We start from the raw sequence: 14533 nt of genomic DNA, 5'->3' as shown, positions 1-14533 counted from the left end.
CTTCCCTGCCAGAGACACACACTCAACATTTGGACAGGGACCGTGCAGACGAAAGGTTTGCTGAGGGAAAAGCTGGAGGGAGCAGAGTCAGTAAGTGTTACAGCCTCACCCCCTACTGACCATCTACACTCAGCAACAGTCCAGGCAAAGCAGCCACCAAGGACGTAAGCTGTGTATGGCGACAGGGGGAGGAGTGGCTTCCTTTTTGGGGTGAGCTTTCGCAGAGAGCGGCAGGAAAGAGACGAGCAAGTGAAAGGACTCCAAGAAAACCCACAGACATTGGTTAGAAAAGTCCTGTAAGAGACTCCCCAGTAACTGGATTAGGATGTATAGATCATACAGCCAGAAGGGACCAACTGTGGTCCTCTGGGCTGACCTCCTGAGCAGGGCTTCCTGAATTAGGATATCTCCTATCATCAGTCTAGGCTGTCCCTAATGCTACAGGAAATCTCTGTGCAAACAGACTATATTTACACTGCACTGTTTGTTTTGGCCACCACATGACCTTGGGTTTAGAGAAGCTCTTTGGGTTAAAATAAGACACGTGTCTACAACGCATCCCATTATTAGCCTCCTGCATCCTGTCCCGATAGGGAGCCCAGGCTGGGGCCAGGCCTGTAAATCATACCTGAATGGGAGACATCTGAGCGTATCCTCTCCAGCTGAAATTCTCAAACTCCAGGGGATTGTAGCCAAAGCGAACAGCCCGGCCATCCAGCGTGGTACCTTCTTCCAACTCAAATTTCAAGTGGTGGAGGTCAGGGAAATAGTGGTCCCTTGCAGGCCTGGGGCAGACAGTTGACAGGTATAATTACAAACCTGGATTCCACCATCCAGGGAAGCTCCCACTTCATGCTACTCCCACAAGTGGCTGCGACCGGCAAGGCCCCTACCCACACCTGAGAGACACCGGCAAACGGAATGGCGCCTGCAGCTTTTAGCTCTGCATCAATGCCACAAATGGGGAGAAAAAACGAAGCGGAGTTAACTTTTTTCCAGCAGTTATGGGACAGAAGGGGCAGGAGAGGAGTGTCCCCAATGAGGAGTGAAGATGCTAGGCCTAACACTTTGATCCGGCCCACAGGTTGTATGTGGCCACTTTCTCTTTATATGCTGCTGCCCGTGCCACTGAATTTGCAGGTGGTGGTTCAGGCAGCAGGATCCTATTTAAATGGCTCATGGTTGTGGCACTATCCCAGCAGGGACCAGAGCCGTGATGCTTTTGGGGCTGGGAAACCATTACTGTGCTTTTCATTCAAAGTCTCCAGCCCCAGACAACTCTGGAAAGAGGCTAGTCCCCAGCCCTGCCTCTTCTGCCCCAGACCCCACTCCTTTCAGGTGTGAAGCTGGCCTATGTCCATGTACCAAAATTCATTAAGTGGTGCCCCCTGCAAAAATTATTGCCCACCCTTGAGCTAGGGTGCAGGTGCGCAGCCATGGTAGCAGTGGCAAGGGATGGGAGGCGTGCACGTTCTAAGCCCTTCGCACGCTGGCTGGGGAAGGGGCACCAGAGAAGACTCCAGCTGAAGGAACGAAGTGTGAACACGCCAAGAAGCTTGGCAGTTACAGCCGGCCTCTTACAGGTTGCACGTTGGGCCTTGGGTGTTCTGCCTGCAGTGACAGGCTCCGGTCCTCGCCTCGCACGCCAGCCCGATAGACCCACCGATGTCGCACCGGCAGCCTGAGGACAGGAAGCACGTGTTTACATTCCACGGACATGAGCGCGCTCCGAATAGCACGAATCAACGCTGCGCACCAAAGGGAGGGGCAGCCCAGTGCTCTATTTTTATTCCATTGTATCCGTTTCCATGTTGGCTCGGACCCCACTTGGATCAGCTTCCCCTCCACTGCGGCGCTCAGCTATTCCAAGAACACAGGCCTGCAAAGCCTTCTAGTGAGCTGTCCTCACTCCCATCAGGCCTCTAAACCCGGGCCCCTTCAGCGGCCCTGCTCGCTGGAGATCCCCAGCACCGCCCCCCGCAGCACATCACTGAGTGGGAGAGCGTTACACAGGGCGACAGGAAGCTGCAGCCACTGCTGCTCCCCCCTCCTCACCAGCACTCATGTGAACACGGGGAAACGAAGGCAAGAAGTAAACGCTGGGCAGCCCCTCTCCCTTCCAAGCTACTAAGGATGGGAGGGGAACCAGGTGAATAAGTGGCTCATCTGATCAACTTTGGGTATGTACAATGGGTCAAAATCAGGGGCTTAGTACGATCACCTTCAGTAGAACAGCCCCGCCTCTCTGGTCGCACCCTGCTTTGCTTTCCAGTCCTCAGGGCTCCCGCCCCACAGAACCCAGACACGCAGCTCTCTGCTCCGGGCACCAGCTCCTTTGCCCTGCTTTCCGGCAGCTGGCAGCTCGAGCACCGAGAGAGAGAACGGTACCCACCTTGACAGCCAAAGTAATTTGCATGGTCCAGGTTGAAGTATCCATCCTTACATGTGGAGCAGAACTGGCCACAGATGCTGGGTTTGCAGAAACACTGTCCAGTGCCCTAGGAGACAGCCAGGGTCAGTCTGTGGCCCATGGGAGGAAGGATGGTGCAGTGGTCAGGGCATGGGCCTGCTGCTCTGGAGACCTAGGTTCAATTTCCAGCCCGGTCAGAGCTTCCCTAGGCAAGTGTGTGACTCAGCTCCCTGCCTGCACAGGGAGGGAACAGCACTGAGGGGGCACTGCGAGAAGAAATCCAGTAATGACCGTGGGGTGCTCAGTCACTAGCACAATGGGGTAGGTCCTGGCCAAGGAGCAGGGCGTGTATGCACTCCCGTAATACACACAATACATCATACACTTCAACTTCCCGATTCAGGAACACCCACGGTACGGAGGAGGAAGCAGCTCGCATGCTGCTGCTCCCAGCAGGGGGAACAGCAGTGCAGTGACATGCTTTCCTTGTGGCTTTTCCCTTCTGCACTCATAGTGAAGTGGGGCTGTTGCCTGGGAGCGGCAGGGGATGCAATGCTCCGGAAGGAAGGGGGAGGACAGGTAAGTGCCCCAACCCCATTCCCGTCATCACAGCACCCTCCCGTCTGGAAAATTCTTTAATCTATTTCCTAAGGTTGCCAGAATAAACAGGGTCAAGTGCACTATAATGGGGCCAGACTACTACTGAAGTTAGACTATTTCACTGCATGGTGAACATACAAGGGATGCACTTAACTCCCCTTACAAACTGCTAAAGGTTTGTCATAATCTGGCCCTGGCCAGAGACTGGCGCATAGGCGAAGGAGAACAAAGCCATTTTACCTAGTACCGCACGAGCAGCGATGGGGAGATAATTCGGTCTTGCCTCCTCGAGGGGTGTGTCTGTGTAACTGCACAGGGGCCGTTCCCAATTCAGATGCAGGGCCCCGGCACGAAAAGGGGTTGTGGCCAGAGCAAAGCGTGATTTACCCAGGCGCAGCACACCTACACGAGGGTTTGCACTAGTGCAGCTGAGTGAGCACAACAGCGCCACTGGCTCCAATTCCCACTCTTGACAAGGCCTCAGCAAGGATCCCTGAACAAAAGCTACCTGGACAATGGGAAACCTTCTCTTCCCCCGGGATTGAGAATAGGAAAGCCAGTCTTCATCAAGCCCAGGAACAGCAGGAGGTGGCTGAGACCACCACATTATGCAGAGGCCTTTCCCTTTCCCCAGCCCTGTAGATATTACAAAGACCGTGACGGCTACTGAGAAGGGACGCCTGCAACCCTGAAAAACCAACTCTCCAGTCTGCCACCAAGGCTGCTGTCAAAGGCTTCCCAGCGAGGCTGGTCTCTAAGTAGATTATCGAGTAAGGTTGCAAATTCTTTGGGGGCAGGGAAAGACTGCCTTTTTCTTGTACAGCACCTAACACAACAGGGCGCTGCTCCCTGCAACACAAAACAATCGTACGGATCTTTTGGTTCTTGTAGGCCAAGCGCAAGCTCTCTGAGTGACCTGACATCATCTTTCCTTCATCCTGATGGAGGCTCCAAATCCGGGTCCACAGGCAAAGTCCAGGCTGCTGTGCCCCATCAGTAGGACGGAGAAGATCAAGGGGGTCATTGTGGATAAACGATCTCTAGGTTCAGCTTGACAAAGGGCTCCCAGAACTCAATGCTGCAACCTCTGTGCAGACAGTGCCAGGGCAGGACGCTATGTCAACCAAGACTGGTGCTGTAGGAACCAGCTTTGGAGAGCTCCAGCTTCCTAACTCTAAAGGGAGCTAATGCTACACAGGGAACTTTGGGAGTTATCTTACTTGTTGGCACTCTGCGACTCCACTGATGGTGCCCTTGGTATGACACTGGCAGCCTGAGGAGAGCACAAGAGAGGGAAGAAATCAAGCCAGCCATCAAGAGACTACTAAAAACAGTCAGACTGGCACCAACATTGCTTGCATCCTAGGAAACCAGACATGACAGAAACCAAGGGGATGGAAAGGGGAAATAAACCAGCTCTCGGCTTTGCTATGGATGGAAACCATCCAGAGTAGCACAGACTAAGGGCTGAATTGACAAACTTTTTTCCTCATGACCCAGTTGAAGAAAATCATTGATGCCCATGACCCAATGGACTTTGATTAGAGTGTGGGCTCTAGGGTGGGGCTGAGAATGGGGGCATGTAAGAGGGGGCTTCAGCTTTGGGGGTGTCAAGGCTGTGGCAGGAGGGGCTTCCCTTGAGTGTCTGCCAGTCAGCAGCGGTGCAAAGGCAGCTTCCTGCCTCTCCTGGCACCACAGACCAAGCTTCACCCCAGAAGCAGCCGGCAGCAGGTTCCCAGCCAATAGGAGTGCAGAACTAGTGCTCAGGATAAGGCTCTGTGCACTGCCCGTGTGCTCTCTCCCCCTCCTCCTCCAGCAGCTGGGCCTGCCGTCAGCTGCTTCTGGGGCACAGCGCAGTCAGCGGTGCAAGGACAGGCAAGAAGCTGCTTTAGCACCCCCACTGGTCACCTGATCCTCCTGCAGCAATGAGACCCAGTGCCTGACATTCCATGACCCGGTATTGGGTCACGACCCGTAGTTTGAAAGCCACTGGACTAAGGGATGGATTTTCAGCCAGCTTTAAGCTTGCCCTGGATTTCACACATGCACATTCCCATTTTACAGATGTAAAACCTGTATTTGCATGTGCAAATTGTGTGTAAAGTCTGCGGGAAAGACAGATTTTTGTGCTAGCAGAGCTGGCGGAAGAAATGCTTGGATCCATTCATTTGAAAAGGGTCCCATGTCTGTCCCATCCCCCCATTAAGCATGGATCACAAAATCAGTCCCATCATGTGGAATGCTACCTCTTCATACCATAAGTGAAGATGGAAAAGATGGGGCATGGAGATAAGGGAACTACTCAAATGGAGATAGCCTCTCAAGGCTTAGGTTTGGGCCTTAAACCTCTAAGAGAATGGATTGCTCCAGAAAGCCTCCTCTGATAATGTAAATTCCTTACTCGTGCATCCATAGGGGTTATCCGGAGTCAGGTTCCAGTACAGCGGTTTGCATCTGTCACAAGCTGGGCCTTCGACATATGCCCGACATGCACAGGAATCCTGGAAAGGGAGGGGGACGAAATATAAGGATTAGGCGAGAAAACCAGGGATTCAAGCAGCATCACAGAACCTGCAGCTAAGACGACAGATGAGAGGTCTGTTGGTCTAAAGCTGCCAAAAACCAGCGAGGTATGCAGGAAGGGAAACCCAAAGCAGCCCAGGGAGACTGAGGGGCATGTGAAATACTCACCGGGGACAGGGAAGGGTCTGCAGTTGCTAACCCTGCGGGGTTACAGGAGCCCACTGCAAGGAAAAGCACAGCTTGTAGCAGGTTTAACACACACTTTTTAAAGCTCTGATTTGTCCCGCGTGCCCTCTGAGAGTCTGTTCATGAAGGAGATTGGAGGAAGGTTTTTTTTTAAATGTTTAAGCTTTCGCTGAGCCCATGGCAGGTCAGTATTTACAAGTGTGGTTTTAAAACAGTGCTTCGAGTGTCGGATGGTAGGTTCAGGGTGTAGAGGGAAGCCCCAGACTAATGTGCTGTATCAAGTCATGCAGGAAGGGGAGGAGGAGGAAGACAATGATACCTTCACAATGTGGAAATCCATATGCCCCTGGCATGCAGTCATCACAGCGCAGACCAGCCACTTTAGGGCGACAGCTGCACTGTCCAGTTTCCTGATCACATGTGCCATGGAGGGAGCCCTCTGTGGAGCACTGGCAAGCTGCAAGTGAACAGGGAAAGGCGGGCAGTCAGGATGAGAGCTGGAAATCAACAGGGACTCCCAGCACAGATTAAAATAAAAGGATTTGTTTTACACAACCACAACCCAAGCAGAAATTGCTCTTTAACACGCCTGCCCCTCACCACGCTGGGGGCATTTCAAGTCTCAAAATGGGGATGAGATAACACAGCTCTCTGCTGAGTCAGCAGCAGGACCTGAACTCAGGGCCGGTAATTGGAGAGTATGAGGCACTACTGCTGGAGACAGACTGAGCTCTGGTAGCTCAAAGGCGGTAAGTGACTTATGTGTGGTCTATAGAGTTGCTCAGAAAAATCCCCTCCCCCCCCAACATTTTTTGGAAGTAATTTTTGTCAAAATTTCCCCAAGGACAATTTCCACTTTCCAGGGACAAATAAAAAATTGGTATTTTTTGACAGAAAACCTTGATTAGGAAATACAGCCAGAGTGCCTCCTGGGAGGTGTAGTTCAGACTGCCTCATGCCACCAGTCTCACCTACATGGGCTGCACTTCCTGGCTAGACTACAATTCCGATGGTTCACATCACAGTTGTGCCTCTTGCTGACACACCATGATGCATTGTGGGAGATGTAATGCAGCTCGGGAAACTGGCTGACAGAGGAGTAACAGGAACATGAAGCAGCCAAATTACAACTTTCCTAAAGCATCAACAGGGCATTTCTACATCTTAATATTTTGATTTTGGGATGAAAATGGAAATATTTGTGATATTCATGTTTTCATCTTTTCAACAAAACTGCAGAAAGTAGATACATTTGTGAAAAGTTCTGTGTAGTCAAAAATCCAATGTTTCCATCAAAAATCGTTTTGAGCAGCCTGGGAGAGGAGTGGGGGGGGGGGGAGGAGGCGGCAATTACCCTGGGGCCCGATGATTCAAAGGGGCCCATGGCTCCTGGCTGCCATTGCAGCTACTGCAGCAGCAATTGCTGCGGGAGCACTGCGCCATACGCCCTGGGCAGCACTAAGGACTGAGGGGGACATGCCATGCTCTGGGCAGCGGTCAGGGCTGACTGCCCACGCCCCGCCTCTTCTGCCTGAGGCTCTGCCCCTTCTAGGAGCACAGAGCCAGCCTTTCCCCCAACACACACACACACCCTTGCCCAGGGGCCTACGGAAGGTGTCAATGCCCCTTTGTGTGTGTCCATCCAGAATTGACAGGAGCCTGGTTTTTCAAGGTTTAATTCAAAAAGACACCCCACCCCTTCTCCAAAATCCCTGCAACTCCATTCATCTACCTCATCTTCCCTGCTGGGACAGAAATGAATGGCTACAGTAGGGTGCCCCTAACTATGCTACCTTCTCTGCCTGATCCTCTCTATAGCCAAACCAACCAGTTAATAAACCCCTACAGACATGCGCTATAAAGTTTAATTACAACAAATATTTTACTTTAGCTGATGCATGCCCCTTCACATTCAATGTTCGACAAATAAATCCAAAAGGGCACACAACCTAGACACAATCTGTCTAGGAAAGAATACTGCAGAAAGGGATCTAGGGGTCATAGTGGACCACAATCTAAATATGAATCAACAGTGTGACACTACTGCAAAAAAAGCAAACATGATTCTGGGATGAGTTAACAGGACTGTTGTGAGTAAGACATGAGAAGTCATTCTTCTGCTCTCCTTTGTGTTGATTAGGCCTCAATTGGAGTACCGTGTCCCATTTTGGGCACCATATTTCAAGAAAGATGTGGAGAAATTGGAGAGGGACCAGAGAAGAGCAAAAAAAAAAAAAAGATTAAAGGTCTAGAAGCATGAGCTATGAAGGAAGGCTGAAGGAATTGGGCTTGTTAGTTTGGAAAGGAGAAGACTGAGAGGGGACATAATAGCAGTTTTCAGGTATCTAAAAGGATGTCACAGGGAGGAGGGGGAAAATTGTTCTCCTTGGCCTCTGATGATAGGACAAAAAGCAATGGGTTTAAATTGTAGCAAGAGAGTTTTAGGTTGGACATTAGGAAAAACTTCCTGTCAGGATGGTAAAACACTGGAATAAATTGCCTAGGGAGGTTGTGGAATCTATATCACTAGCGATATCTAAGAGCAGGTTAGACAGACATCTATCAGAGATGATCTAGACAGTACTTGGTCCTGCCATGAGGGTAGGGGACCGGACTAGATGATCTCGAGGTCCCTTCCAGTTCTAGTATTCTATGACTCTATGATCTAGTGACAACAACAAGCGCCACATCAATTATCACAAATGCTGAGAGCCAATTACACCCAAGTATCTGAGATCAGCATTCAGTTGTCGAGGCCTGGGGCCACGAGCTCTCAAACAGCACCTGTAGAACACGGCGCACTGGGACGGGCCCACGTGTAGCAATGAGCTAGCAGCATGGATGCAAGAATATTTGCTGATTTAGAACAAAAAGCTCCTGGAAAAGGGGTGGGAAATTACCGTGCTGCTTCCTGCCAGGAGCTGGGACTGAAAATGGGGGATGGAGCACTTGTTCTGTTCATCCCCTCCGAAGCATCTGGCACTGGTAACCTGTCAGAAGACAGGATCCAGGGCTGGATGGACCCGTGGTCTGACCCAGTATGGCTGTTCTTTTGTTCCTAGATAACTTGCTTCTCTCTAAGGCACACTGAGATCTCACTGCCCTTTCCACTGAAATGCCATTCAGCAGATGTGTAGCCATCAACGAGGCTGATCCCAGACAGATTCAGCTCTCTCCCTTCCAATACTGCTCAGACACTTGCGGCTGTATATTTCTAGTAAGTGTGCAAATGGCTCTGACATCTAACTGGCCCCCCTCCAACGGCAAGACATCGCTGGAAAAACAATGGAGGATTTTCAAACTCCAGTTTCCTTCTCTCTCTCGGTTCATTATTTTTTTAAATCCCATTTGCACTTTAGCTATTTCTTTAGATGAAAAAATAAGTGGCTGCTGCCCCCCCGAGAGACTATTTGATCCAAGCCTCCAGCCTCTTCAAAGCCATCGTGCCGGCGTCTCTTTTTGCTGTGAACGCTAAGCCAGCTGGCTGCCACCCAGCGTTCTACATTTAGCACTGTGCAAAAGGAGCAACGCTGCTGTTCTGTTGCTTCAGGGAAATTGTAGCACAGAACACTTTTTAATGAGTGGTAAATTCTTGCTGGGAGGCACAAGTGTACATCTGGCTTTCCAGTCCGACTGGGGGCGGAACAGAGAAGGAGATTATGCCCAGGGCATGATGGGGATGTTTAATACGCTTGTATCTTCTTAAATCTGGGAACACCTGTTGTTTGGACCCTCGCATGGCTGGAACACCAGCACCGGCTCCCTACCGCAGGGAAGGGGAGGAGCCCCAAGCCTCATGGGCCGAATCCAGCCTATGGGCTCTGCCCTAGTGGCGGAGGAGGGGAGCTGCAGAAGAGGCTTTGTGTGCTGCCGCTCCCCCTCCCTCTCTCATCGGCTGGCCAAGTGCTTGTCTGGAGACTTTTCTCCAGCCACTTCCATTGGCAGCAAATGGGTGCCAGGTAAGTGCCCCAGATACCTCCCCCTCACACTCACCCGTTTCCACATCAAAAGCTATGTATGGGATACATCCAGCCCACTAAATGAGGCTCATTAACATGGGTCCTACAATTGACAGGTACTACATCTGATGTTTTATATATATATATATATATATATATATATATATATCTTGGTTTCTGTTATTTCCATTCCAATTCATCTGATGAAGAGGTTTTTACCCACGGAAGCTCATGAGTCTATATATTTTGGTTAGTCTCTAAGGTGCCCAGAACTACTCGAGTTACAATACAGCGCATTAAGTGTGTATGACATGTTATACATGTGCAATACTCTATAATAGTTTGTACATACAAAAGCTTTAGTAATAGACTTTGTTTACCCTTTATGATGGCAAACATTCATCGTCTGGAAAATTCCATAATCTCGCAGTGTCTATTCCCAAAATTGCGGGATTAAAGAGGTTCAAGTGTAATACACAATGCACTGCAGCCACCTGCACCAATGCAGGGGCATGATTGATGTGCCTAGCTCTCCCCTTTGTGCCTGATCTGAAGCCCAATGGCAAGACTCCAACTGGTTTTGGATTGGGCCGCCTGCAAGCCGAGCCACTGAAAATCACAGTTAGATGGAGGAGTTACATGAAATTAATAGGTCTGATTCTTATTTAACTTTCACCCCTTTTCCATGACTGTAGCCCCACTGGCTTCAGCTTATGGATTTCAGCTGGTGTAACTGAGAGCAGAGTAAGATACAGTGGGCTCGCATGCATAGTAAGGGGCTACTCACGGGAAGTACAGCAGTACTGGGCTCTCTGGGCACACCTACGCTGCAGTAAAAACCCCACAGCATTGCCTACGGGCGAACGTCAGCTGACTCAGGCTCACAGGGCGCAGGCAGGAGGGTTAAAAATTGCAGGGTAGACATGCAGACTCCATCCCAACATGTACACTGCAGTTTTATAGCCCCCGCAGCCCCAAGCGACGTGAGCCCAAGCCAGCTGACCCAGGCTAGCCATGGCCATGCCACAGGACTTACTGCAGCGTAGGTGTACCCACGGAAGGCATTCTGATCCTGGCAACGGATCTATCAGAATGACGACACGGCTGGCAAGTCTGGAGAGCAGGATGTTACTGGGAGGTATACATTCAAAACGTGCCCCAACTGAACCTTCTGGCTAAGCGGTAAAAACAAGTACTGCAGCTACGTCGTCTTCAGGGCACTTCAAAAGATCTTTATCTTGTTTTATAAACTCTTTGCAAGCCAGGTTTCTTGCCTGTCTGAATATGAAGTTGGTAGGGACACAGTACAATCCCCAGGAAGGGCTGCATTTCCTCAGTGGGGTTAGGTCTCGGTTCTTCAGCATTCTTAGTTCCCAGTTAACAGCTTTGATGTGCTGGTGAGAACTATCGTGCTGGTTCCGTCAGAACGGCCCTGTGTTTTGATCATTATGGTGTTTGAGCCTTGAAGTTTGGCTCAAGGAACTCAGCTGAAATGATGGTTTTGCCTCAAACCCATGCAAAACCTCAGACTTACACAGCTTCCACTTGAGGCCAGAAATCCCTCTTCAGCACCTGAAACCGGTCCCAGGTGGAATGGTATATATCTGAGAGTGTCAGTGAGCCTGCTTTAAAGCTTTGGTTTTGAAGTGAAATCCAAACACTGTCTGACGTTTCATGCTGAAAGCACTGCACAGCTCACTGACATGTTACTTTTAAAAAGCTACTGGACCACAGATGGCTAAACAGTGGAACAAACTGGAGTAATTCAGTGTGTATTTCTCCTTCCGTCTGTGCCTGTGTTGGGTGAATAGGGCTACAATTCTGGATTTTGGTACTCTGGAACTATATTTTGCAGGCCTATTCCTAAAACACTATGTATCTGGGGGCAGGGACACCAGAATGGGCAGACCTTGGCCCCTGTAATTAACAATGACAAATTAACCCTATGGGACAAACACTATGGCCTTAGGATTAGCATTAGCAACTGACTCTTAATGTGCAAGAGAAAATGCTTTTGTGGGGGAATGCAGAGGTTCTCAAAATTTGTGATACCGCGACCCCCCACCCCAAGTTGCTGCAACCCCCCAGGGAGTCAGGACCCACAGTTTGAGAAATGCAGGGGTAATGTATTTATTCCAACAGGGGAAGAGTAAGTAATAAAAACAGACTCCTCCTAGAATAAAAACCCAGTCTGAATTCAAATACAAAGTTGGGCTCTGAGGAGATGAGAAAAGAGGGTAGGGTAAAGCCAAAGCAATGGAAAGCAAGTAGCACTCTGCACCATTCCATATCTGGAACACATTGCTTCTGCTCTGCAAGACTGGGCAAAAATTTTCCATGGGAAGAGTGTTACTCACGTGTGCAGCTGGGATACCCATAGAAGCCTCGTGCACACTGGCCACAGGTGTGCCCAGCATAGTTAGAATGGCACTGGCACTGACCAGCTGGGCTACAGTTGTTATCCACCGAGCCCCGGGGATCACAGGAGCAAGCTGCAAAAAAAGGGCACAAGAACAAACAGAGAGGTTTGAGAAGGGGGAGAAACGAGCAGAGGCAAATAACTGGACCCAAGTCTTTTCACCTCTGCATTACTAGTTGTGTCAATCCAGCCCAAAGCATCACCCCTGAATAGTTATTCAGTGATCAAGGTGAAGTTCTCTCTCTTCAGCTCTCAGCAGACAAATCCACACTTCAAACACCAAAATTCACAGTAGTTTGCATTTATTTGGCCTCACTTGCCAGCATCTGAGGTCGGATATGGAGGCTGACTGCTCACAAAAGTGGACCTTTTGGAATAGAGCCAGGGCACATCTACACAGCAAGACTTAAGTCGAAACAAGCCACACAACTTCAGGTATGTCAATTGCGTAGCTTAAGTTGAGATAGCTTCTTCGGCTTTTGATGAGGTCTACACAGCAGGAAGTCCAAGAAAGAGCACTCTTCCTCCAATTTCCCTTACTCCTCGTAAAATGAGGGTTACAGGAGTCAGAGTAAGAAGTCTTCCAGCTCAACATTATGTCAAAATAACTGCTTGCAGTGTAGATGCGGACTATGTTATTTCGAAATAACGTCAGTTATTCTGAAATAACACTGCTGAGTAGACGTACCCTCAGAGACTGAGGGCACAGGGTGAGAATGTACAGCTTGTATTCTATCGAGTAAGTCTGACCGAAGATGACAGCTTTGTGTTCCAAACGCTGGCACCATTGATGATGACCAGCTTAAGCCTGCACAGTTTTAATGTAAATCAAAGGGATGTGGGCCAAAATGTTACAACTGACTAGCGATTCTGGGGGTAGTCTGCAGCACCTCAAAAGGGTCCTGACTTTCCCAGGGTGAGAGCTCAGCACTTCCCGTGAGTCAGGTCCTGCTAAGGCAGTCGTGGGCAACCTGCCAGGATCCCACGTGCAGCCCACGCACTCCATCTTTGCCCCCTTCTCTCTTGCCTTTCACATGCTGGGAGCTCTGCTCTTACCCACTCCTTTTCCCCTCCCTCCCACCACTTCCAGAGCACCATGAATCGGCTGATTCGCGTCCCATCCCTGCTCCTCTCCTTCCCTACAAAAGTTTGAACACTGCGCATCAGCCAATTCACGGGACTCTGAAGTGCTAGAAGGAGGAGGAGGAGCAGGGAGGGGAGGCGCTTGGAAGAGGTGGCAGGGAAGAAGCCATGTAGGGATTTAATGGATGGAAACTTCAGTGCTGAATTGTGAAGTATCTGCACATCCCTTACTCCAATCTAAGGAAGCTTGTGCAGGAAAGACCCAACCAGAAGTTGCACCGAGTAGGATATATTGTAAATTAATTGTAAATGTTTCTTTTATTATTTGAAATTGATGACAGTTGTATTCATATATGAACGATTAAAGCATTTCTACTAGTTTTGAAATATCCAGTGCTTAGTAGTGATGTATTTCTTCCTATTCTTGGTGCACAGGACCGATTTCAATCTTGCAGCCCACTGAAATGAAGGCGGGCCACTCATTAGCCTTGGTTACCATCACTGGACTAAGATGTCTCAAGTCACGTACCCAAACTCACTAGCCCTTTGTCAGCTGCCGACACTCCACCTCTCCTCCCAGCCCCCAGCAGCCAGTCTCCACCATACCTTGGCAATGTGGGTAGGAATGGTATCCCGTGCGGCACTGGTCACAGTGAGGCCCATCGAACTCAGGCCGACAGGCACATCTCCCAAGAGAGTCGCAGCCTCCCGGCAGCGTTCCAACAGCACTGCACCCGCACACTGCAAAGTGGGGAAAAGCCGGTGAGGAAGGGGTTTGGAGCTATGTCACCCAGAGCACGGGCTAAAGCCCCAGGCAGAACGGAGGAGATTCTTGAGTCAGAGTAGGACCATTGGCAAGGAGTGTCTGAATATACTGCTCAGTGCTTGAATACTGAGTCTTCACATGCCTCCTCTAGTTCCCCTTTCTCCATCACATCAAGCTGTTTCTCTTCATGGCCTAGCCCCCGCCTATCATCTCTCACATCCTAGGGAGATGTCAACTCTCACCTCCAGTTGGCCTCTGATGTACCCACTGTCCATCTGCTACCTTTTCACCCGGCTGCCCAACCCTTGGCTCTACATAAACAGCTGCACAACTAATGCATTTTCCCCCTGCAAAACCCTCTGAAAACTCTCCTGTGCTGTGATGCCTATGCTGGTGAGCTGCAACAGCTGCCTCCCACACTGACTACTCTTGTCTCCATTTCCTTGTTCTCTCCCATTTGCCTGTGTCCACCTGTTGTTCCTGTTTTATCTCTAGGCTGTAAGATCTTCAGCACAGGGGCCTTTTTTTGTTCTGTTTCCACTGTGCCTTGCACAACAGGGTCCTGAGCGCACAACTGGGCTCCAAGG

General features: G+C 50.0%; 1 protein-coding gene across 2 annotated transcripts in view; it reads right to left on the bottom strand.

Annotated features, from left to right (window-relative positions):
- The window catches only part of LAMA5 (laminin subunit alpha 5), a 186506-nt gene that overhangs the window by 61310 nt on the left and 110663 nt on the right, over nucleotides 1-14533 (bottom strand). For both annotated transcript variants that reach the window (XM_075901088.1, XM_075901089.1), the window contains exons 14-22: nucleotides 13787-13921; nucleotides 12036-12170; nucleotides 6039-6176; nucleotides 5702-5754; nucleotides 5412-5511; nucleotides 4231-4283; nucleotides 2393-2498; nucleotides 1582-1681; nucleotides 629-785 (exon numbers count right to left, since the gene is read on the bottom strand). In XM_075901088.1, coding sequence (XP_075757203.1) covers nucleotides 629-785; nucleotides 1582-1681; nucleotides 2393-2498; nucleotides 4231-4283; nucleotides 5412-5511; nucleotides 5702-5754; nucleotides 6039-6176; nucleotides 12036-12170; nucleotides 13787-13921 — 977 coding nt within the window. The remainder of the gene's footprint in view (nucleotides 1-628; nucleotides 786-1581; nucleotides 1682-2392; nucleotides 2499-4230; nucleotides 4284-5411; nucleotides 5512-5701; nucleotides 5755-6038; nucleotides 6177-12035; nucleotides 12171-13786; nucleotides 13922-14533) is intronic.

The sequence above is a fragment of the Pelodiscus sinensis genome, chromosome 18 (assembly GCF_049634645.1).
Source record: "Pelodiscus sinensis isolate JC-2024 chromosome 18, ASM4963464v1, whole genome shotgun sequence".
NCBI classification, from domain to species: Eukaryota; Metazoa; Chordata; order Testudines; family Trionychidae; genus Pelodiscus; species Pelodiscus sinensis.
Note: the sequence above shows the minus strand (reverse complement) of the source record. Positions and strands in the feature narration are given on the sequence as shown.